A 24,603-nucleotide genomic window follows, 5' to 3' on the forward strand; every position below is an offset into this window, starting at 1 on the left:
TTATAGTTTTGCCCTCCAAGGAGATGTTGAAATAAAGCACTGCCTTTCATTGCAACTTAAAGATGCTGATGTTGCCAAGGGTTTTCTGTGATGTGATGAAAAACACATTTTGTTGAGCTACGTAATTACAACTGGTACGTGGAGGAAACATGCCATGTGGGCAGACAAAACCCTTCACAGTGTGGTGAAGTAACATATCCTATAGCAAAACTCTATTCTACCAAGTTGACAGTTAATATTATTTTGCATGGGAATGTGCAAAGAGGAACTGTGTTGACTGGTAACAGTATTTAAACAGTAAGCTCAAGAACGCTCAGGGAATGGGTAGGTTCTTGCTTGTAGACAATATGCCGGGGGAGAATACAAGCCAAAGGGCGCCCTTCCCCTAGCCATTTTGATCTGTTATGAGCTGCTGAAGTTATAACAGTCTGTGACAGTGCTTTTTAATCCTATTCCAATGAGTTGGGAGCCATGCCGGTTTCGATGGCACAGGGGTCAGCTGGGCGCTCATGGGGGCAGGTTCAGGTGTCCTGCCATGCTGGTGGTTTCGCACGTGGCTGAGGATGGAGTGTGCGATCGGTGCTGAGTTTTGCCTCTGGCTGGCAGGGTTTACTGGCTCTGACACGGGTGCTTAAAAGCAGCTGGATTACAGCCAAAGTCTATCTGAGCTGCAAAGTGGTGCAGAAGTATTCATGGGGGTGGAGCTGAGCTAAGGAAAGTCATTGCTTCAGGACTCTTCATCTAAACAAATATAATAAAGACAAGCCATAGGAAAGAAGGGGAGAAAAATACAATGACTTGAGGAGACACTTAGCCCTGCTGAACCAAGACTGAGTAGATATAAATCACCATATGAATGTGTCTGCACTGCACACCTAGGCCTGGGATTACAGGGACATATGGTACAGAAGCCCTTGAACTGGCTTTTCAAGAACCGGTTTAGTCTGACAGCAATAGCATTGTCTCTCTTTTTTCCCATTAACTGTTTTATCCTACCTGTTTGCTGTCACAGATAACCTAAATCCAATTAATGTACTGTTGCTGCATCTTATTGCAGAGTGTATATTTCTGTAGGCTTTGAGGTCTTGCTAAGTGGAAAGTCCAGTGTTCAAAGAAAAGGCCATCTGTCTCTTACCTTTAATCATAAACCTGCCATTGGCCAGCACTCAGCAAAGTGACTCAAACAGCCTGCTTCCACCTACTGTGCAGGCAAAGGTATTTTTTTTCCAACTTATTTGACCACAGGATTCTGTTTCCTAGTATAAGAAAAGGGGAGGGGAAAAACTGGGTTTGAGAAATCAGGCAGAGGTGGGGCTCTGAGTCAGTTATAAAATAGTTGCTCACGTGCATATGAGACATTTAAACTATTGGTGTCTGTGGAAGCTGGGAGATGTGAAATTGCATTACCTCAGATAACACGGGACGTGTATATGATAGCGACCACAATGGAGCAAGACGGCATTTTGTCTCAGGTAAGAAGGATGCAGAGCAAAGCAATGCATCTGGGATCTCAGTTAGTTATGCTGCACTTAGTGCAAAGATGGTACTACTTTCTTGACCTACAGTTGACTATAAATGACTCCGCACAGGATGAAGAAAGTGCTTCAAGAACTCATTAATTAAATTTTTAAAATTATAGCAAATCATAGAAAAGAATCGAAAACTGCTTGAGAAGAATTTATTTACAAAGGAAGCATTTTATATATTTTGGGGGTTTCTTCATTTTAGAAACATGATACATGCAACCTTAGAAAAAGTATTAAGTAACATGGAGATATACTTCAAGGTGAAAGATTAATGACAGAGTGTGTTTATGGAAGACAGGTTTGCTGTTCCTTTAACAGAAGAGCCCGGGGCTGCCTTCCCTCCCCACTTGTCATGCAAGGGGTGGAACTTACCTGGCTGCTACACCTCTGCTCAGCCTTACTGGGGCAAGCACGGTGCAGGCAGTGGCGCCGGGCACAGCAGGCAACACTGTACCTGCCAGAGCTGACCATGGGGTCCCTTTCACTGCTGTTCTGGAGCTCTCTGTTCCCAAAAAGGATTGCTTTTAAGAGACAGGATGTTTTTTTCCAGGGATGATGTTGGCCCTTCTTGTTGCAGGAGCTGTTTGCTCACACCACTCAACTAGGAGAAGGAATTATGCAGCTGAATCCTCATGGGGAACAGCGGACTCCTGTTACAAAGGTACTGCAAAGGAGAATTTAAAAAGAATACTGTAAAAGAGGCTTTCCTGATGGGTGGAGCCGGGGTGAGAACAGATAGAGTTCAGCATCTGCCAAACAGTCTAATTAGCTACCAGAACCCATCCAGCTCCCTCCATGAAATACCACCCTGCTTACCGTTTTGATCACTTCACTTACCTTGCTTCATGTTAAAGTCCTAGTGCTGTTTTCTATTCTTGGCACATGGGAAATGAACCCTGCTTCAACAAGACTGATACCTTAAAAAGAATAGGTTTGAACAGGCTTTCTGCTACATATTTCTTGTTAAAGCACAAGGGCAATTTTACTGCCAGTGTAGGTAGTAATAGTTGTGAAATTGTGCCACTAAGTCCCACAAGGTGTACGGCAGTCTTGAAGTGAATTTTCAATACCTGATTTCCTGGATTAATCATTCTTTTGGCATCCACAAAAAACTAATCGTTTTCCCGGAGACTTCAGACATGTCACATGAAACCTTTCCTCAAGGAAATGAGTGGACCACATGGGCCAAAAAAGACTTTTTGACATTATTCTTTCTAGTTTGAGGCCACTTCGTAATAATTAGGAACTCTCTCTTGTTTCGTTGTGAGCCAAGTTGGTGAGCAGCAAGTCTTGTGCTTACAGTTTAAGGAATAGTCAGCCCCTTCTGTTGATCAGTTGAATGGAAAAGCCAAAGGTGAGAAAATAGGCCCTAAAATGCAACTCTTTACAGAGATCATAGCAGGTTCAGAGGAACAAACCAAACCTCTCAATTTTTTTGGCAAAACTCCATTTTTTAAAAAACTTTTTTATTTTATGGGAAAAGGAGAAGGAATATGGTCTCATGTTTGGGCTCCAACATGAGACCAGAAAAGCAATATGAGAGGATAAGAAGTCAAGCCTGAGGCCTTAATGTTGGAGACATGGCCTAATATGAAAGAGGAAAGCCAAGGGGAACTAACAAGTGTTTCTTATCAGGTGTAAAATGCTTTGTTTGTACTTATGCAAAACAGTGCAAAGAAAATCCAGACACAAAGAGTTTACATGATTCAAAACTAGAGGAAAACTTCCCATAAGCAGTCAGAGGTGAGCCCAGCTCAAGAGGGGCAGTTATGTCCCTGTAAATGAAAAAACACACGCATAGTGAATAACGATGTACAAGTCCAAAGCAGCAAACTCTTCCTTAAAAAGCGAGGAGGGATCAGTGGTCAGCATTTAACTCTGAGGAGTACTGTACATTTAAAAGAGCAGGAATACGAAAAAATTGTATACTGTAGCCCCGGGGACTGAACATGTGTAATGACTGAACAGGAGGTGATTCCCACAATGGTAGCTTTATCACTTACAAAAAGCCTAGGGTAGCTTTTCATTTTCTTTCTTGGAATTTTAAAAAGCAAATCTTCTCCCAAACTGAGTCTGAATCTTACTACAACTAGGTTTTAGTCGGAAATCAAATATATTCTCTGCAATAATACAAATCCACATACCATGCTATAAAAGTAGGGAAGTCTTTCAGTTTAGTACTTGATCTAGATATTAGTAGGAAAATAAAGGTATTGACATTTTGCAGCTGCATAGAAAAATTCAACTAATTTGTTCCTGATTTGGGTATTTCTCTGTCGTGATCATTTCTAGCTTCTAAATATGCTATCTACCTTTAGCATTAATTCCTGTCTTTTCTGTATAGCTTGTTTTGGGTTTTTTTGTTTTGTTTTGTTTTTTCACTGCAGATAGAGTCATCTCTGTGTTACCTACTGACTGTAAGAGTCATAAGAGCAAAAAATATCCACCAGGGAGATGTCTGTAAGTATCTGTAGTGCTCTGTGTGATCCCCTTAACCTTCATGGGGTCCTAGCTAGTCCTGCTCCAAGAAAAAGTGCTTTCTAGGTTTCTTCCATGGATAGAGAAAGTCCTCTCACCAGCATTCTGGTTCCAGCAATGTACATAGTGTGTTGCTTTTCTTTGCATCAGCCCTGTTCTATGCAGAGGTAACTCTGCAAGGTCACAGCTGTGTCTACTGCACATATTCCTCTGCATCCTCAAAAGGAGCTGGGGAAGCTCTGCTTTCTCAAGGCTAAGTAATCCAAATTACTGTATCCTAATTCCCTGTGTACCAGCTTTCACAGACAAAACCCCATTAGGTGTTGTTACATTTTGTAGGTTCACTTCTGATGGCCTGCAATTAAAACATAATAGAAGACTACAGCTTTACTTAGGAAGAAATCAAGAAGCCTCTGTTTTTTTTCAGTGGTTTAGGGGTATTTTTTGTATTCTGCCTGGCTAAAATAGAAGCTATCACTTTGTTTCCTCAACTCTTTCAGATATAGGGTGTGGTGGTTGTCCTATATTATTTTATCCTGGTCTAAAGTAATTGCTTGATGATATAGAAGGAGGAAAAAACCCTTTGTTTTTAATGCATTTTTTATATCTTTAATCACATTTATTCAGGGAAAAATCGTGTCTTTCTTCTTTTTTCTCCATTCCTATTACCTAAATCGTAAAATTTATGTTGGACAAATATGTCATCATGTATCCTAGGGTCTCTCTTTGAAAGAAAAGCTTTATGAAATGATTCTATGATTCTATGATTCAATTTCTTTTTTCTTCTAGAGCAAATTCTCACTTTAGATGTGTTTGTGTTTTTTAACATACAGTAAGCCAGACTGATTGCTACGTGAGCCTGTGGCTGCCAACTGCTTCAACCGACAAATTTCAGACTAAAACCATCACGAATTGCAAAGATCCAGTCTGGAATGAAACCTTCTACTTCAGGATTCAGAGTCAGGTCAAGGTACTGAGCTGGGACTTCCCTATTAACCATGACTTAGGGAGCAACTGCCAGGTTTTATCCTTTTGCAAAGGGGACATAAGCAATTTTCTCAAGAGGCAAGGAAAGATGCAGAAAGATGTGAGAATAACACGTATCCTTATGATGGTTTTCCATGCCATGAAAGACAAGTACATCTCTCAGCCACAGGTAGAATATGACCTTTGAGATGTCTGTGATTTTCTGTAATTCCTCCTCGTAGGCAGATGCCTACATGGAGTTAATTTCCCCTCCACCTCCTTCCCTTCCTGTATTTTACTTTACATCCTCCTGCTCCTCACAACTGTCCCCAGGATCTCCTGCTTTGAATCAAACCTGACACATGTCTAAAGTCCTCCCCTTCCTTTGCCAGAACGTGCTGGAGCTGGCACTCTATGATAAGGACATGGTTACTCAGGATGATCACCTCTTCACAGTGTACTTTGATATAGCCAGACTTTCCTTGGGAGAGCAAGTCTTCATGCACTTCAAGTGCGATTCACAGGTGAGGTCTGAAATAAGAAATATAATAGGTTGGCAAGAACGTGTTTGTCTGCTTTTCTGTCTAAAATGTTATTTGCAAAATCTTTCTTTTTTCCTTCTTGTGTATGGATGGCCCAGCCACATAAAAGGGAGATGATTTTCACTCTGATGTTGTAGAACCTCTCCACACCTAGATCTGTAGGCACACTGAAGGGTTTGGTGTTGGCCACAGAGGCTCACAGACTTCAAGTGTCTTTGCAAAATTGTCACTTTGCTGAGCCTGCCCCCATCACGGAGTGTGTCCATGCTGACACACGACACTTTTTGTCATAACTTGTTACTTAACCTAGCAATTAGTAAGTAATAACTCTGTGATCAGAACAAAGTGTCAAACCAGACTAGTTGCTAATTATAGGCTATGGTATGGTTGTTTAAATAAGGTATCTAAGAAATACCACTCAGCTTGGCAGCAAGAAATATTCCTATTTTGAACGTCCAGGGAGGCTCTGAAAGTCACACATCCCACCTCCTGGTATGTTCTGTCCATCCCTCTCCTTCTCCAGTTCCCTCCCGCTCTCTTGTGCATCTGTCATGCATCATTCAGTTGATTGATAACCTTGCCTACACACATCCAAAATCCACTCTGCAGTTCATTATCTTTAAAAACCTTATATGACCATTTTTTTATCTGCAAAATACCAGGGGAGCAGTGTGTGGCCTTCCACTAGCCCTTGGTAAAATAGAAACATTCGGCTAGTTGTAATCCAGCTCACTACTGTCTGGGTGGCTACAGCTGCCTTATCCAAGCCTTTCATAACTGTATTTGCACAGCTACAGTAATCGGAGCTCATACTTGTCAGACCCTCATGATTTTTTTCATCCTATGCTAATAACTTACTGGTGTCTTTAACGCAATAGGTAATTTGAGCAACTAAGTAACCTACAACATGTCTCATTTCCCTGTTAAACATCCCTTCTGCCCCCACCTTTGTTTTCCTCTCTCCTGTGCTCTCTTCCACGTAGGAATTATACCTTTCTCCACCACCTCACAGACCAGGCCTTAATGTCATGTTTACCACTGTCTCAATGATTTCAACATGCGGCTGCACAAAGTGATTGTCCTCTTCCACAGCTACTTTGCATGTCGCCATTTACCCTCCTCACACCAGGAGGCTTCTGCTGCTCCCCTCAGCAGACCCTCTTCTTCTTGCTGGCAGACTCAGTACAAGACAACATCTGCACCTGGGTCTGTTCCTTGTGCCCCAGCAGGAGCTGGCACGCCAGCTACTTTCTTTGTTAAAAACTGCTATCATGGACATCCAGAGACTTCCTATCAATAAAGAATATTGAGGCTCAAGACACACAGATGTGAGGTGGTGCATGTCTCTGCTTTAAATGCTCTGCCAGTCACAAGTAGTGCATGCGTACCTATATTGCCAGAATGAGAACTAGCATTATGAGAACTGTCAGTAGACTTGTGCCAAAACCACTTTCCTTCTTTATTTTCTAGAGACAAGAGGAGCTAGAGGTGGGATTTGAACTGGATAATATGTGAGTAAACATGAAATGCAACATAATCTGCAGAAAAGAAAAAAAGCCCAGCAATTCAAAGGCATTAAATAATCTAGTCTAATTGCCCAGAGTGCATCATTGCTTGATTATGCTGATGATGAACACAGTTTCTCAAGGAATCTATTCTGTGAGCTGTCTAACAAATGGTGCATGCCAGGATGAACTCCCAGGAACTTCAGGCAGACAGGGAGAACACCTAACAACTGTTTTTTTGTTTAGTGTAATTAATACTATTTAAGACCAGAATACTGGGACTGCTGTTTTGTTACATGTTTGGGATAAGCAGGGGGGTTGCCTCCCTTCAAAGGAGGAGGAATAACATGAAACAACATGGATTCTGACAGAATAGCACACAGGATGTCTGATCTAGAGCACTTTCTCTCTGGTTCTCTGACAAACCACAATTCTTCAAAAAACACATTCAGTGAAAACATCTGCAGCCTCAGATTGAGGCTCAGCAAAAAATCACTACACAGTTTGGCCCCACAGTACCTTTTCTTTGTTTGCTGAGCTCCAGGACTGGACAAGCCGGTATGATGACAATTGTGCCTTGACAGAGTAGAGTGAGGAAACCTGTACTGCAAGTGTCCTGGGGATTTTTTTCAAATCCAGTACACAGCTAAAAATAAGCAAGAGGAAAATCAGGAGAAGGGTGTGGCTCATTAATTATGCTGTAATTATACTGAGTTATTATAAACGTATTTTTCTTTCTGTTTCCTAGTTCAGGCCCTCCTGAAACCATCATTACTAATGGAGTACTAGTGGTGAGCATAATGTTTTGTCACCTTTCTTGTCCTGTTGCTACAGTTGTTTCACTTGACTCACAGCCATCAGGCCAACATACCCTTTGACTGAGCAAAGCCAGCACTGAGACACTGTGATTTCCCTCCTAACCATCTGCTTCATGACCCATCTTTGTGAATGGCACCTGTTGAGCGGCTGTGGCTGGAAGAGCGTCGGGATTCCCCATGCTAGCATCCCTCCGGTGTTGCAAAGGCAACACAAGGAAGAGGTTTAGGTTTGAGACACCGGTAGAGCAATGAACCCTTCCTTGGACATGACTACTCCTGAATTTCCTGTATTGCCAAAGTGACAGGGTTTGTCTGTCCCAAGCACACATCTTTTCCTGTATCGATAACTGCGCTTTTTACACAGGGGTTTCTGACCATGCCGTTTTGCTCATTTATTAGCTTTGGTTCCTCATTATTTTTGTTTAAATCAGTCCTTTGCATCTCTGTTGAGATCCCAGGAGTGCTGCTTTTTACTTTACCCTTAATTTCTCCTTTCTGCAAGCCCTGTTCATGCATGCTGCACCCCCACCCTTGCCCTGGCTGTGGCCAATTTCTCAGAGACTCCTGTTCCAGACAACATCTGAAACCGAGGTCACAGTTGAGAGAAAATATTTTCCTCAGGACAAAATGCACTGCCTCCATAGCATTCATATCATCATCAGCAGGAGCTTAGACTGGGAAACAGAATCTCAGACTTGAAAATTGCCTGCTGTGAGGTGGTTTTTTGTTTGTGTCTCTTATAGTCTCGCAAAATCTGCTGCTTGGAAGTCCAGGTGGTTGAGAAGAGGAAGAAGAAAAAGGGGAAGAAAGCTTTATCAAGTGAGGTTATTAATCCATCAGCTGTCTTTAAATAATGACATACTAATATTATGAAGACAACTGGCTTAATTGGCTTAATGAAATAATGAAAAAAAAAAACATCCAAACACATGAGAACAACCTTGTGATAGACTCTGTAAGAACTTTTGTTTCCAATTTTGATGAGAATATTGCTCTGTGTCTGCTTTTGTGTTGCTTCCTTAGAGAAAGAATTCTCCTTTAAAGTGCAAGGTTCTTACGAGGGCACCCAAGACATTACATTGGGATCTGATCCAGTCTTCAGCTCCTCCTCTCCTGCCAAATTCCATTATGCCAGATACAAGCAGCCAACACTGGATGTTACGCTACCAGGGAAGAAGCCACCTCCCTCCATTGTATGTTGTAACTGGACTTTATAAAATATAATAATGACACATAAAGTAACATACACCATAAATAGTAAGATTAATTTGCATTGTGGAAAGAGAGTAACTTTCCTTACAATATAAATTTAGATCTATTTGTATTTTTTCAGCACTCCCATGTGTATGAGACAGGCTCTCCAAACCTGGAACTTCATTCCCTTCCTAGTGGAAAAAACATGACCTTAGCAGAGGTGAGTGCCTGCTTTTTTGTGGGAGAGGTTAAGAAACCTGATTGTGGAAGTTTGCATCCCCTTGATGATTACAAGGGTACTTTCTGGTGATAGAAACCTGCAGACGAAAATGCTACAATCTAGTAGCGGTGTGTTCTTAGGTGAAAAGGCCTGGTTGTGCCCTGCTCTGTTTGAAACAGTGTGGGAATACAGGGGATCTTGTTACTCCATCCTGATCTTACTTCATGCTAAATTTAGAGTCTCTGCTTTTCCCTTTCTCACACACCAGTGGGGTGTGAGAACTAACTAAGGTAGCACCAGCCTCTTGCTGATGCTGACCATGCTTTGCAAAGCACTTTTAGGTTCATGGTTAAAAATAAAATCCATATAGAATGAAAGATCACAGAACATGGATGTTGTGGGGTCTAAGTCACCTGAACGGAGGAGCAAATGCTGCTGCATAGAGTACTAGCGTGGCTGTAGACTGGCTGCCTGCCTAGGAGAGGTGGTGTTGGGATGGGTAAGGTAAACATTATCATTACTTTCCTCTGTAAACTGCAGTTGTCCTCAGATGTTGCATTCAGTCGAAAACACTGAGAATTACTGAACAATTTCCCTGACAATAAACCACTACAGTCAATTTGTATACGCTGCTGGATTATTTAGGGTACCTGCACTGCTAGGAAGGCACAAGCTAAAATTCCCCCTGGGTCACCAGGGGAGGAGTGCTAAGGCAGGTTTTCATGCTTACACTGTTTGCATTCTTGCTTTCCAGGAAAAAAAATTTGATTTATATGCGAAGACAGAAGACTGGTAAGAGACTCGGCCTCCCTTGGAGGCTAACTTGTCCTTAGCTGAACTGGTCTCACCCTTTGGTCTTTATGGGGGAGGAGGCAGACACAGTAGGACTGTAGGGTTTTTGACCAGGTGATGTGGAATTCATGAGCTGAAAGCAAACCATATGTGTAAAATTAACATTAGATACAGATAATCCATATGGAAACATGAATAAAGAAAAATATGCATAAAATTGAAGAAACAATATTACCAGCCAATTGTCTTTGCACAGCTATGTCAGTTTCATGCTCAGCATAGCCTTTAACCTTTTAATTAACACCGTGTAAGCTGTGCAGCTGATCACCTGGTACTGCTGATCATGAAGCAGGTGAACTTTGCTGCCTCCTTCAAGATAAATGTGAGAAGCTTTCCTACAGCTCTCAGTGCAAGCTAAACTATGAGAGAATCCAGACAGCAGATGTTTCAGAATTATGGGCATTTTTTTTTGGTAACTGCTTACGAATTTAGCAGTCCCTCTTTCCATCATCCTCTCATGCAGCATTGTATACCTGCTTGGGAGTGCAGGAAAGGCTCCTCCTGTAAATGTGATTCTTTGTGGATCTGGTTTGTTTCCTTATATTGGGAACTGAGCTTGTCAACCAATAATAAAATAGGATATTCTTTTTTCCTGATCTCTGCTCCAGCCCAGACCACCTTGATGTGCGTTTAGGGTTTGACCTCTGTGTGCAGGAGCAAGAGTTTCTACGTAAAAGGCAGAAGTATGTCGCTCCTGCTCTGAAGAAGGTCCTGCAGCTGGAACAGGACCTGCTGGACCATGAGGTCTGTAGGGCAAACCTTTAAAACACCTAACAAATGCTTAGCAGTGGGGACATAATAGCATAAAATGACCTCTTTTTCTTCCCAGTTAATATTTTTCTAGTCTTTCCTCATCTTTAAACTTATGTACACTTCCAGTACTGTCCCATACCTCTAATTTCACCCTGCCATTTGTGATGTTTGCGGTTGTTATCCTGAGTCTAACTCTTCTCCTGCTACACCTTCATTGAAAGCCAGGCTAGGCATTTTTATATAAAACCGGCCTCTTCAACAGTATTTACCCTGTCATTGTTGTTCTTTTTGATAATTCTTGCTCCTTTCTTTGGCCTGTGAGATTTCTTTTTAATTCCCACTTTTAAAACGAGTGTTTTCTCTCTTGCTGTCTCTTTTGGTTTGAATTAACGAATTTTAATTTGTTTGTGTTTTTTTTTTTTCCCAAACATCTGAACACATTAAACACAAGTGTCGGTTATCTAAGCAAATTTGTCACTACTTTTATTCCTGTTCTCCTTTGCAAAATAAAAGTTAGCTTACGTTTTAGTGAAAAGCATTTGGAAAGACTTCTCTGTCTGGGCACATGTGAAGGTGTCAGGCTCTGTGTAACAGGAGGTCTCTACTGAGAGCCCCAGTCCACTGCAACCCACTGTCTGACGCCAGCTCGTTCTGCTCATGCATTGCACAGACTCCAGTGGTGGCCATCATGACTACAGGAGGAGGGATGAGATCTTTGACTGCGCTGTATGGCAGTCTGCGCGGACTCAAGAAACTCAATGTCTTGGACTGTGCCACATACCTGACTGGCTTGTCTGGTACTACATGGTAAGTAGGACTGGGTAGCTCGGCTGGAGTCTTCTTGGTGACACTGTTACATTGAAGAAGGCTGGGGTTGACATGCAGTAGGCTATCTATAGTACCTTCGCATCAGTCCCGGCTTTTGATCTTCTTCCAAAATTGACAGATTAAGGTCTTCTTATGGGGGAAAGTCACATAATTTGCAACAGTATGAAAACAAGCGTTTTTCTAAGAACATCTTATGGAAAATTGCACAAGACATTTTGACAGGGATAATGACTGTGACTTCAAAGGGAACATGATAGTTTCTTAGGGAACTAAAGACAGGAAACCTTTACTTAAGTTCAAATCACAAACTGAAAACAGAAACATGAAAAGTAGCCATTGCCTATTTCAAACTTTGGTGTGTTTTTTTCCCTCTTCAATATATATTTCCTCTTCCCAGGACCATGTCAAACTTGTACAGAGATGCTGACTGGTCGCAAAAGGATCTCGACAAGCAAATCAGTGAGGCTCGAAAACATATGATAAAATGCAAAATAAATTCCCTTTCCTGGGAGTATTTGAAGTATTACAAAAAACAGCTCTGTCAACGGAAAAGAGAGGGCCGCAAAACATCTTTCATAGATCTCTGGAGTCTTGTCCTGGAATCTTTATTGCATGATGGGGTACAGTATGTCATAAAGCAGCATTTACAGTGGCTTACCATTGTCTGAAAATGAATTTCTGGAGAAGGTATTTTCCTGTTTAATCTCAGAGAAGTAGTTTGCTATGAGACTGTGTGTATGCAAATGCACAGCCATTTCCAAAACATTTGGTAGCAGTCTTTTAGATATCCAACTGTGGTGAAAATCAGCAATCTTGCTTGTGAGATTTTGGATGTGTTTTCCTGAGAAAACTCCAAGATAAACACTTGGAAAAAATATTATATTTTAAGGCTTTTTTTGTGCATGTTCTGCAAATATTTTATTTAGAAATAGCAAAATTACAGACATTATCTTAATGCCCATGAGGTGTTAACAAACAGACCCACAGCCTTTTGAAATACGTGAGAGGTCGTACATAAATTTGCAGCATAATATGTTAAGCTGGTTTATAACAGAAGTATTGCTTTCTGCACATGATCATTTCCTTCCATTTTCATCCTAATGGGTCATCAAATAATCTGGCATCAGATCGGGTGCTTGCAGATATTTCAGTAACAGAACACTTATGGGAATTTTGAAAAATATGAAATACTTCAGAATTTAAGCCCAGCATGTATTATACATTAGAGTAGAAATTTTTCTGCCTTACAAGCTTAGATGCGGAGAAAATGTTCCTGTGATAATTTTTGTCTTAGTGTAACCATATTTCTGGAATCACAGAAAGACAACCATAGACTCTCCGATCAGCAACGGGCCATTGATCGTGGTCAGAACCCATTGCCTATCTATACTGCAGTCAATGTCAAGAACAACTACAGCACTCTGGATTTCAAAGGTAATTATGAGACTTCTGAGAGTAATTTTTCTTCATATTTAATTTGGTAAATCCTGGGACAGTCTTTTAGATAGTCTAAAAAAAGCTTTCTCATTTAAAGACCAGGACCTCAGCTGATGTGTATTCATGTAATGTCCTTGTGGTCAGGTAAGAGTTTGAATATCGATGCACCAGACTCAAAAACATTACAAAGACATTTTATGTTCACAAGTTTTCATTTGAACCATACTTGCAACTCACTGCTATTGGTCTGAAAGTTTAGACTTTACTGCAGAAATTATTTTAATTTTAAACTCCTTTCATTCCCATGATAGCAACATCATTTTTATCTATAGTGAAGGGGCTGTAGTATTAATAAAACATTGTTCTCTTCTTTGCATTTCTTTTCACAGAATGGGTGGAGTTCACCCCTTATGAGGTGGGATTACAAAAATATGGAGTTTTTGTTCGTGCTGAAGACTTCGGCAGTGAGTTCTTTATGGGTCGGTTGATGAAGAAGCTCCCAGAATCCCGGATCTGCTTCTTGGAAGGTAAGCTATTGTCTTAAAAACACCTGATTTTTTTTTTTTTTTTAAATATTATTTTAAAATTGTGAACTGTATGAACTAAGCACTAATACAGCACAAGTTCATCACAGGGCAGTATAACTGTAGAGGATAAATATTTCATCACTGAATTAATATTTGCTCTAATGGATTCATTTTACTGTAAAAAAGAAAATTCAAAGGGACGAACAAATAGTTATTTTCATTTTTAAACTAGGTTTGAATAAAAACATAGTATTGCTTCCAGTCCAACAATAAAATTCACATTCCTGCGAATGCATGTTTCTACTCATGCTCCTCCAGAAGGGTGAACTCCAAAACCTCTTGCCTGTGTCACAGATAGTCCAGTAATTTGTATGCTTCCTACAGACAGTTTGCATGAGCCTTCATTGTTATTCTCCACTGCATCAGGGTGTATTTGAGCATGCCAGGTCCCCCCTGCTCCAGACAGTCTGCTTTGGCCACACATCACCAGCTGAGTTTCCACATTGCCTGGGCAAGGCTGGGAGGAAAACAGCATAGTCACATCCAGAAGCATTTTTGCTACTGATTGGAGCATTAGATATGTATTTTCCAGACAAAGAAATATGCTGGCAACTTGTGACTGGTTCAAGATGCTCTTTGGTCATTTCACTTGGAGTGAGGGAGACACTGTACTATTTTAACCTAAGCTGATGCTGGACATGCACACATTTGCACTTCTTGAACCAAAAAAGAGTGAGAATGTGTGCCTAAGAGATAATCAGAGAAATTGTTTCACATGCTCAAAAATGCATGGTCAAAACTGATCCTTTGGTGTGTTAACAGGCTTATTCTCAAAAAAACAAAAACAAACAAACAAAAAAAAAAGCCAAAAAAACATACAAATGCAGAGACTGCAAGATCACATTGTAATTGGACTCTTATCAATATAATTCCCCATCGAACCTCTCAGACTTATAGAAGCCTTGTGATACTTGTTTTTGTCTTAGAGTAACCGTATTTCTGGAATCACAGAAAGACAACCATAGACTCTCTGATCAGCAACGGGCCATTGATCATGTTGTTTTGTTTGTTTGTTTTTCTGAAAACCCAAGCTCCTTAATTCATATTAATTCACAAAAATCTCACTATTTGTTAAAATATATATCTAGCCCTACGTACCGTAAAACAAAAACTGGATAACAAAATAAGGTTTAAAAACCAGCAGCCAAATAAAAATGATGTATCATACATTTAAAGCAAACTAAGCATAAACTTTGCAAATTTCATTTCATTATAACAGTTTTGCAATTCATGATGTGTGAACATTTGAGTTAGAAAGCTCTTTCCTTTTACAGGCATATGGAGCAGTTTATTTTCGTTAAATGTGTTATATATCTGGAATTTGTCTCATTCATCAGAAGATTTCTGGCACAAGTGGACCCGGGACAAAATCGACAATATAGGTAAGTTATCGTACTTCTTCCTCTACTGTGTCTTTGTTGCTAAATAAAGTTAATGATAGATAAACTCTCACATCTATCTGATATGTGAGATGTGCACAGCATTTTTGGAATTTTTTGGAGTGTTCCTTCAAATCCCATGTTGCCTTTCTGGAAAGAATTGGATTCAATGTCTCATACTCCAAATCATTATTGAATAATTAAAAAATCTCCATTTCTGTGATCTGTGTGCTCTCTGAGGGCTCAATGCTGGTATTGGCAGATGGGTAAAATGTTCAGGAATAATCAGATTGATCAGTAAATTATTAATAAAGCAAAAATATTTTGCCTACATTGAGTAGGAGCTACTGTAATACAAATAAGTACAACAGTTACCCGTTTCCAAAGCCTGCATTCAGTGTGTTCCACAAGTGTGCATATATCTGGTGCAGATTAGATTTTTTTTTTACTTGATACTGGGTCTTGTTTTTTTTATCCAAGTCTGGACAGTGTAAAAAAATGGTATTTGGCTGGTAAGAGTAGCATCTTATTTTCTTTTTCATTTGGTGACTTGTGCTCATCAAGTCCTTTCAACCTAGGCCTTTTAAATGAAGGAAACACTGATTTTTATTACTACCTGCGACATGCTGGGCGATGACCTTGCTCTGGGCAGGTAGAATTTAACAGCCTTTCCCTGTGCAGAGGAGGAACCCATCCTACCGCTGAAGCTGCATGAGCTGAAGACTCGCCTGTTCACCCCTCCTGGCCCCCTCGGCAGCGCTCTTCGCAGCATTCTCACCGACCGCCTCTGCATTGCCCAGGAGCACAACTTCCTAAAGGGTTTGCAGATTCATAATGACTACCTGGAGAATAAGCACTTCTGCAGATGGAAAGGTAGGAGAAGACCTGTGTGCTTGGGGAGACAATAAACAAGCAGAACAAAACAAAAACATACATTTGATATTAAACACATTATCCAAGTTTAGAGGCCATGTTTGGTCAGAATCAATCATGGCACACCAGGATGCAGCATGGCGTGGCATTTGCTGGTGGCATGTACCTCCTGAGGCAGGGGAACCAGGTCCTGATGGTGTTCCTCCCTTCCTCTATTTGAAGAAACACTCAGTGGGGTGGCACAAGAAAGCCCCTTCATGAATGTTGCCACTGCAGGTCCAAAACTGCATGTGTCTTGAGTTGGGAAGGCAGAAGCAAAGGGATACGGCAAACCTCCCTTCCTTGAAGACAACAGTCAGTTAGGGCTCTGTGGTCGTGGTGTAAGAGTGGAAAATGGGCTAAACAGTTTTGAGCTATTGCACTTACAGCAAAAAATATCTTTCCTTTTAGATACCGTGTTAGACACATTTCCAAACCAGCTGACACAATCGGAAGAATTCCTGTCTCTGGTAGATACGGGATTTTTCATCAATACAAGCATCATGCCACTTTTAAAACCAGAGAGAAAGGTGGATGTCATCCTGCATTTAAATTACAGTGCAGGATCCCAGATACAGGTGAGAGGAACCAAAGCAGTCTCCATTTCTCCTTCAACAGCTGCATACCTGGAAGTTTTTAACACTTAGATGCTTTCTATATTGCTTCCACCAGAAGTCTTAACCACTAGCATTTTTAGCTTAATGCTGTAGTGTGATTCTTCATTTATAGGCTGTACATAACCTCAGTTGTTTTTCTCGTATGATACAACTCTTCTGTGCTAAGAACTCAGGGAAAACAAATCCTTCTCTCCACTGACATAGTGCTTTCCAATACGAGTTTCAGAGCTTTCACAGAGCTATCCTATTTCCCCAAAAGTAAGATAGGGTCTTATACATTTTTTGCTCCAAAATATGCTTACTTTTTTACATGTCTAGCTGCCTGGACACTATTTAAATTGACTTATAAATGAATTGTAACTACTGTTTCAGAGTGTCTGTGTGTCAGTTTGCTGTGACGGGGAGGTATGATGCAGAACGCGTCATGACCAAGACAGACAAAGCATTCTGGTGCTACTGTTTAAAGTCCTTTGGGACCTGTTCAGTGAAGGTCAGATTATTGACTAAAAGTGTTGTTACAGCAAGGAAGGCATATGATGTTTGTTAAACTTGACTTTTAAATTGACTTTTAAATGAATTGTAACTAGGGCTTATTTTTGGAGTAGGGCTTATAATTTGAGCATACTCAAAAATCTTGAAAAATCGTGCTAGGGCTTATTTTTGGGGTAGGTCTAATTTTTGGGGAAACAGTGTAGCTTGGAAAATGCTCTCTTTGTTACTGGTTTCCAAGAAATCCTGAGCCCTGAAATCCTCTCTAAGTCTTAGTACTGTTCTGTTCATTGATCCAGGCTCTGGACCAGACTTGCAAATATTGCTCAGAACAGGGAATCCTTTTTCCCAGAGTGGACGTGAGTGAAGAAGACAGGAAAAACCTGAAGGAGTGTTACCTCTTTGATGGTGCTGAGACTCCAGGTGCACCAGTATTGCTTTTTTTCCCACTAATTAATGATACCTTCCAAAAATACAAGGCACCAGGTAAGTAACCAAGCATGTCAAAAACAGGCTGCCATCACAGCCAGCCTATTAAAGGGAGTATATTTAATATTGCAACGCCTAAACTTTACTCTTGGCTCATTTCAGTACATCAAACCTCTCTGTTGCTTGAAATTTCTTATTTTAACAAGCCAGATGTGCCGCCATGGTAGTCCTGTTTCAATGGCCAAGCTAGTTAGTTTGCAGGCAACTGATACAACTACATGAGCCACACACACAGCTGCAGCATAGATCCATGTAAAAGGAGTAATCACCATTTTTCTCCCTTCATCATGTGAAGCAGCTCTTATCCACCTGAGCCAGGGACTGAGATGTTAGAAAACAAAGTATCTGTTTAAAAAATAATTTTAAAAACCCACAAGAGTAATTTAGATTATGAATGCTTTCTGTGGAAAGACATCTCCTTTCCCTGCTCTGTTAAGAGTTTGCTTGCGTATGGCCACAGTAGCTCACACATCTCAGCCGTGATTTGTCTCCTCTTCCTCCTAGGTCAGAAGCGCTTAGAGTCAGAGATGGAAGATGGCAAAGTTGATCTCTATGGCCGCTGTTCCCCTTATTCAACATATTCACTCCAATACACTGAGAAGGCATATGACCGTCTGGTTCAGCTGGGTGAATACAACATCCTGAATAATGAGGACCTCATTATGCAGGCCTTGCACACAGCAGTGGCACGGAAAAGGCAGAAAAAGACATAATGTCAGAAAAGGGAGGATGCTTTTGTGTCCCTTAACCCACCATGAGACTGAAGCTCCCTCACAATCAGCCAACAGGCTTCAAAGGATTTCTGCTCAACCCCACTTAATGACAATCTCAGATGGACAAAGAAGGCACTGAAGAGAGACTTTTTTATCCAAAGAATTTCACTGCAGCAATTCATTGCAATTCAGATATGACAGTGGACTACAATTTGTCGAATGGTAAAGAGGATGGGCAGCCATGAGGAAGAAGGTGCTAAGATGATAATGAACATGGTGCTAGTTGCCCTGTGTTTGAAATGTTTAAGTCTAACATATTCAGGGCAGACCATATTAAAAGCATATTATTTATTAACATGACTTTTCCTTTTTGTTTGTGAGGTGGTGGTGGGGCAAACAGGTTGGGCCAGGTTTGTGACTCAGACTAGGGCACATTTTAAGGAAGCATTTAGAGAAAGAAAGGCACGTATCATATGACATTGTGTGGGCACAGATCACCTCCAAGGGTGACTTTGCGCAGAGGCAGAGCAGACACAGGCCATAGGCACTCAGATAACTGAGAAAGCAGAATAGTGTTGATGTTCTCCACTGCTTGGCCACCAAGCTCCTCCGTGTGTTTCCTCACTGCTTCTTGGCTACCCATCCCTCTTTCCACTTCTGGTGTGAGCAGTAGTAGCATAGTGACTAGAAATACAAGCTTAACAGAACACTCTGCTGGCTTTAGTCCCTCTCAAAACAAGAGCAAGGATGTGCAGGTCCTTGACTTCATCAGCTCCACCTTCCCTCACTGTTGGCTGGGTCTCATATAAGCTCAACATCTGCAGAATTAGGGGGCAGCCACACAAGGGGAAAGGGCTTAACATGGTCTTGGTGCAAGAAGGAAGATTTTGTGTTTTGCATTAGGGCACCTAAAGAGGACATACTGCTCCAGGAATGTTATTTTATTTTCTCTTGAGATAGCAAAGATTTATTTTACCTATATTGTTGCTGTGAGTCCTGCTGTACCATTTGTGGCAAAGACAAGAAAGTTGCAGACTTCTAGAGATGCCTGGAAGCTCTGGGAAGGTTTGCTATGGCACCTACCTCCTTTTGCAGGGCAAGCTGCTGCAGGAGGATCTGTGCCTTCTGAACTCTAATTTGTCTTGGACTGGCTCTGTATCAAATCCAGCACTGACATGCACATACTTGGCATGAATTGCCAATTTGGACCAAATGTGCCATGATGAGAGGTTGCCTAACCTAGGCTTCTGTCACTGTTCCCTGGAGGTAAGAGACAGAGAGGCACTTTGGTTGCACCCATAGCAAAGATCCTCCAGCTTCTCTTGCGTACCTCTCACTGCCTGATTTGTTTTCTAGGCTTAAGATGCTTTATTTGTTCATGTGAAAAAACAAAACCAAAACCAACAAAACAGTCAACCAAACAAAATCCCCAACACAACAAAACAACAACAAAACCAAAACAAACAAATGAACAACAGCCCAAACCAACCAATCAAAAACAAAACAAAAAGAAACAACCAACCAAAACAACACACACACAAAAACCCTAACAGTAGAGAAATAGCCTCATGAGATTAAAAACCATGGAAACCTGGATCACATAGTCATAGCAATATGAGTACCCAAGACTGTTTCTTTCCAAATGCACAAATAATCTTATTTTGATTAAGCTCATTGTAGGTAACCCATGCTCTAAGTTGAATTAATAACATCAAGTACACTAATAGATTACAGACCAAACGAGTTATTTTATGTTTCTCCTGGAACTTTCCTTTCTCAGTAACTAAAAGGTGGTAGAAATTCCCTAATTCTTTTACGTATCTGTTTTATTAACCAAAGTAAGATTAAAAACATTAGTAAAAATAGGACCAACAGGTGATGTTTACAGCATGTGACAAATCTATCAAAATAAGTAAAGCCTACTCAACCTATGCATGCATTTCACTTTTCTTATTCTGTAGTAATTTGAGAAGATTAGGTTGGAAGATGAAAACACATATTCTTAATACAAGATTTTGATTCTCCCAGACCATCTATTATGAATCAGTGACTTTTCAAGCATACTAATTTTGAGTATACAAACACGCTAGTGAAAATAGTCAGTTATGTGCTTAATTGCATTCCACTCATAACTTAACCATTCATAATCCATGTTTTCTGTTTTGCTCCTTCCCTGGCTAATTTTGAAGTGCTTGAAAATGTAAAGGTGTGTTTAGTTTCTCAGTGTATGTAACACTGCAGCATCTACAATTCGTAGCCTACAAAGACCACCTGTAGTTACATTTCAATGTTAGAATTATTTGGATTAAAGAAGGATTCTATATTGAGTTTACAGGGTGAGATTTTGGTAGCAGAGTGGGGTGCTGCTGGGTGCCCTCTCTGGTCTGCACACATTTCAAGGCTTGTGTGCAAGACTTTATGTCTACTTTCCAAGTGAGTAGACAAAGGTATCTGCAGTGTGCTTGGCTGAGTGCTGTCACTCTGAAGCTTTAAATAGCATCATCAGAGCCTGATAGAGCGACCAGAGCACAGTGTTTCTGTAATGACATGCCAGCCAAGGACAAAAGTGCTCTGTGCAGCTCCCTGTTTTAAAATATAGGGGAGAAGGAGAGTCAGTAGCTGGGAGGGTTGTCTATGAAATTCCTGCCTTGTTCCTGTAAGGGAACTCTCTGGATACAGTCATGCATTTACTTTTCTACTGCCGAAAAGTTGTAGTTTTAATAGTATGGTTTGTCCAGCGTAGATTCTCACAAGATATTTTTGTGGATTATGGACAGGTTCTGGCTCTCACCTCTTCTTCACTTTGCATTTATCCTTCCAGAATGCAACTCTCAGGGTCGGTCTTGTTATAGTCAGCCTGGACTAATTTTCTCATGACCAGTTCACCTTCTTTGCACAGTCAGTGTGAATCTCTCAAAGGATGGTTCTTACAGCTACAAACAGGTCAGAAGGAATTTCCTTTACAAGTATCACCAGTGCCTCTAGCTTCAGCCATTCAGTGAGGAGCTGGGGTATCTCCCACATATTTTTGTGCTTGATCTCTCTTCTAGGATGCTCCCAAAATAGACAGACTCATTTAAATGACTATAGTAATTTATAAAATGGCTCACCTTAGCTGTTTTCTGGGGCATGATTTTGTTCAGTTGGGCCTAACTCAAGATTCAACAAGCCTGGAGGAGGCTTTTTACACCTTCTGCATGTGAAACCAAAACCGAGGTTCAGCAAGGAGCAGCAGTAGGCTGCAGCAAATAGGACGGGGATGCCTCAAGAATGGTGAGGAAGGACTGCAAAGCTCTAGACGCTAAAGCTTAAGACTAGATTAGGTTGTTTGGATCCTTTGCCTTTGTAATCTTTGTTTGCAAGTACGTAATGATAAGGCACAGTTTGCTGGGACATGGTTTTCCCACTATTGTTTGCTTGAGGAATGAACCTACCAGCTTGCACTTCTTAATTCAGTCCATCTTATAAGCCTGTACAGAGCTCTTGAGTTATTGAGTTCTGATTAGCTCCTATTAGGCCCCAGAAGAACAAAGTGAAAGAGTGATTACAGTTTTGTGTTTGTTCTAGATTATTAATTTTATTTCCTCCTATAGACTTAGAAAAGCCAAAAGTACCATCAGATCACCTTGATTGACTTGCTAGATGTCAGATCTGTTACCTGCCATGCAGTTACTTAAATGTTATCATCTGCGGCTGACCAAAAGCTATCTCGAAGAAAAATTACCCTTCTTCTTTTAAATATATTAGGAATGGTGAAGTGACGTTTCATAGAAGTATGTTCTAGTGGGTGATCATCTTCCAGCAATAAGTATGCACCTTGTTTCCAGTCTCATTTAGTTTGGCCAGAGCCCAGACATTAGTCATTGTGTCACCATTGTTTCTTCATTAGAGTCAATTTTATAAAATATACCAAGGTTACATCACAGTCATCTTTTCATCAAACCAGTAGATTCAATAGAATCCAGTTGTCCTCATTCACAACTAGAGACTTCTGCTGAGTCGGTTGTCTGAGTTGCTGTTTTCCTCCCTGCAGCCTTCCCTTTCATAAGGGGGAGTAAATTGTAATGTATATTTGTAATTACTTTAATCATAACTTCACACTTCATTGTGTTAGACTTAACTGTGGCTAATCAGGCCAGTATATCAAGCAGGTCAGATTGTTCTGTATGATTGCCCTGTCCTTAGTATTACTCAGCACTTCATCAGTTTTTGTTCTACTGCAAATTTGGCCAGTCAAGATATCATGCTTATTTCCATCATTCATCAAAATGTTTAATAGGATTTGAGACCAGACAACTCTTAAGAATTTCTCAGAACAGAACTTTTTTCAGTGATGTTTCTCATTGAGGACTAATTCTGAAACCAGTTAGCTAATAAATTCCTAATCTTAATAATAAATACTTTTTTCAATCTTTGCATAAGAAAATATTACTGTATTTGTACAATATAAGTAAAAAATCTGCAGTTACAGGACAGAACAAAATCAGTCTGTTCTTCTTTAAAAACACACTATTTTATACTGACTGGCTTCCAGAAGGTAGTTCAGGGATCACCAAAAACACTCATCGCCTTACAGGGAACCCCTGACTAATGCTAACCCCAGAAAGATTTATTTTCCATTTAGTCACATTGCATCACCATTTTATTATCCTATCCTTACTGGTGGAACACCCTGTAATTGCTTTGACAACCCTTACTGCTTGATTACACTCTGGTCACTGAAAGACGGCTCCAGTACCCTGGTTTGCAAGATCAATGCAGCCATAGGAAGAGCACACTTCTGTTTTGGTAGTATCTTGGCATCACCTCTAGTACATACCTAAGATAAGGAAATATAAAAAGAATTTCTGTACATAATCCAAATATAAGTAAGACTTTCACAAAGCTTAATACAAATAGATTAAACATATATAAATATATGCACAATTATATCTACCTTTATTAAGATCAGCTCCCAACAGCTTTCCTGTACTTTTCTTTCCCAGCTATATAGTTCTTAAGCTCTTAACTGAACCATATGGCTAGGCATTCAGTTCTTACACAAGACGGGTAGAACCCTTGTTTCTGCCTTCACGGAAAGGGTTTGAGACATGGTTTTTACTCCAAATCTCCCCAGATGTTTTTATACACATGTATATACACACACATACATATGCACATAGAATTTGACTGGGTGGAACCATCTGCTGCCCAGGCAGTAAATCGTACCAATGACTGCCCTAAAGCTAACTAATTACCTGCCTTCAGTCTTTTGGGAGGAAAACACTCACTTGTGCAGTGAAGTGCAGCTTTCAGTGTATAACTGCTTTGTATGCTGAAACTTGTATTTCATATAAACATGCATACATTAACATATGCTGTACAAAACATATGAAATATAAATGAGCAGAATGTATGTGACTTGAAACTAACTCTTGACTCGAAATAGGCATTGCTATTAACCACTTCAGGTATGATGGAGCATGTGGTGTTTATGACTGCTAGACTACATTTTGAGGAATGAGAGAGAACCAAGAGTGGTAATATATTATAATCAATTTTCAATTAATCAGATATTGTGACCACTATTGCAATGGCAACCAGTGTAACCAATCTACTAGCACCTTACCACATCCCTTTGGCTACTTTTGAAAATTGGCACAATATTTGTTTTCTTTCAATCTTCTGTAGTTCTACAGTATGCCAACAATCAAAACAGCTGAACCATAGACAGCCAAGAATCTTCCTAGGCTACACTTTTGGAATTAATTGGCAAGGATTATCTCTAGTTTGTCTTAAAATACATTGTAGGGCTATGTGTTGGAAGCAGTTCATAATATTAGCTGATGAAATGTGTAAAGTTTCTTCTTTCCCAACATAGAACACAAGTATTTTATCAGCATTTCTGCTTTAGCTGCATCATTAGTAATTACTTTGCTATCTCTATGAAGTAATGAGTATAGACCTTTGACAGGATTTTGCTTTCTCCTCATACACATTTCCTTTATATTTGCATATATACATATGCATTTATATGTTTCCTATTGTCACCCTTGGAAATAATGTTTTTTCTATATTCTATAAGTTATTACTTACTTTGTAAGTTTTGTATTTCCTGTTTTCCCACGTACTATGCATTGCTTTTGTGCATACAGCTGCTGCCTTCTTAACACCTCTGAAAGAGGTTGAACTTTCAGCCAAAACTGTGAAAATGGGACAGCTCATATCATACCACTGAGATTTCCTTAACTGCAGCAGGAAAAGATTTTTATGCTGCTAGAGATATCTTTGGGCCCACCCTGACATTTCCCACTGACTT

The 24,603-nt window shown here is 40.3% G+C and overlaps 1 protein-coding gene across 2 annotated transcripts; it reads left to right on the forward strand.

Moving 5' to 3' along the window:
* The first annotated feature begins 1,341 nt into the window (after positions 1-1,341).
* Positions 1,342-18,660, forward strand: LOC102083603 (cytosolic phospholipase A2 epsilon). 2 transcript variants are annotated; one of them, XM_065064551.1, is made up of 21 exons: positions 1,342-1,472; positions 2,104-2,187; positions 3,914-3,986; positions 4,838-4,974; positions 5,363-5,494; positions 6,983-7,023; positions 7,766-7,808; positions 8,579-8,654; positions 8,859-9,028; positions 9,169-9,249; positions 10,004-10,041; positions 10,710-10,845; positions 11,525-11,661; positions 12,080-12,302; positions 13,002-13,116; positions 13,509-13,646; positions 14,981-15,088; positions 15,767-15,958; positions 16,409-16,575; positions 17,403-17,589; positions 18,097-18,660. In XM_065064551.1, exons 1-21 carry the CDS (start codon positions 1,431-1,433, stop codon positions 18,303-18,305), a joined length of 2,529 nt encoding a protein of 842 aa, XP_064920623.1. In that variant the 5' UTR covers positions 1,342-1,430; the 3' UTR covers positions 18,306-18,660. The 2 variants fall into 2 exon arrangements, with proteins under 2 accessions (XP_064920623.1, XP_021142907.2); XM_021287232.2 differs by having other exon boundaries at positions 1,359-1,472; positions 2,077-2,187.
* Positions 18,661-24,603: the final 5,943 nt, after the last annotated feature.

The sequence above is a fragment of the Columba livia genome, chromosome 5, assembly GCF_036013475.1.
Source record: "Columba livia isolate bColLiv1 breed racing homer chromosome 5, bColLiv1.pat.W.v2, whole genome shotgun sequence".
In the NCBI taxonomy this organism is placed as follows: Eukaryota; Metazoa; Chordata; class Aves; order Columbiformes; family Columbidae; genus Columba; species Columba livia.

Bases quoted from the DNA above. Each gene is read 5' to 3' on its own strand.
- LOC102083603 (XM_065064551.1), top strand. From the start codon at position 1,431: ATGATAGCGACCACAATGGAGCAAGACGGCATTTTGTCTCAG. The intron at 12,303-13,001 runs GTACAGTATGTC...CTGGAATCACAG, and splicing joins AATCTTTATTGCATGATGGG to AAAGACAACCATAGACTCTC. The intron at 15,959-16,408 runs GTAGGAGAAGAC...CTTTCCTTTTAG, and splicing joins GCACTTCTGCAGATGGAAAG to ATACCGTGTTAGACACATTT.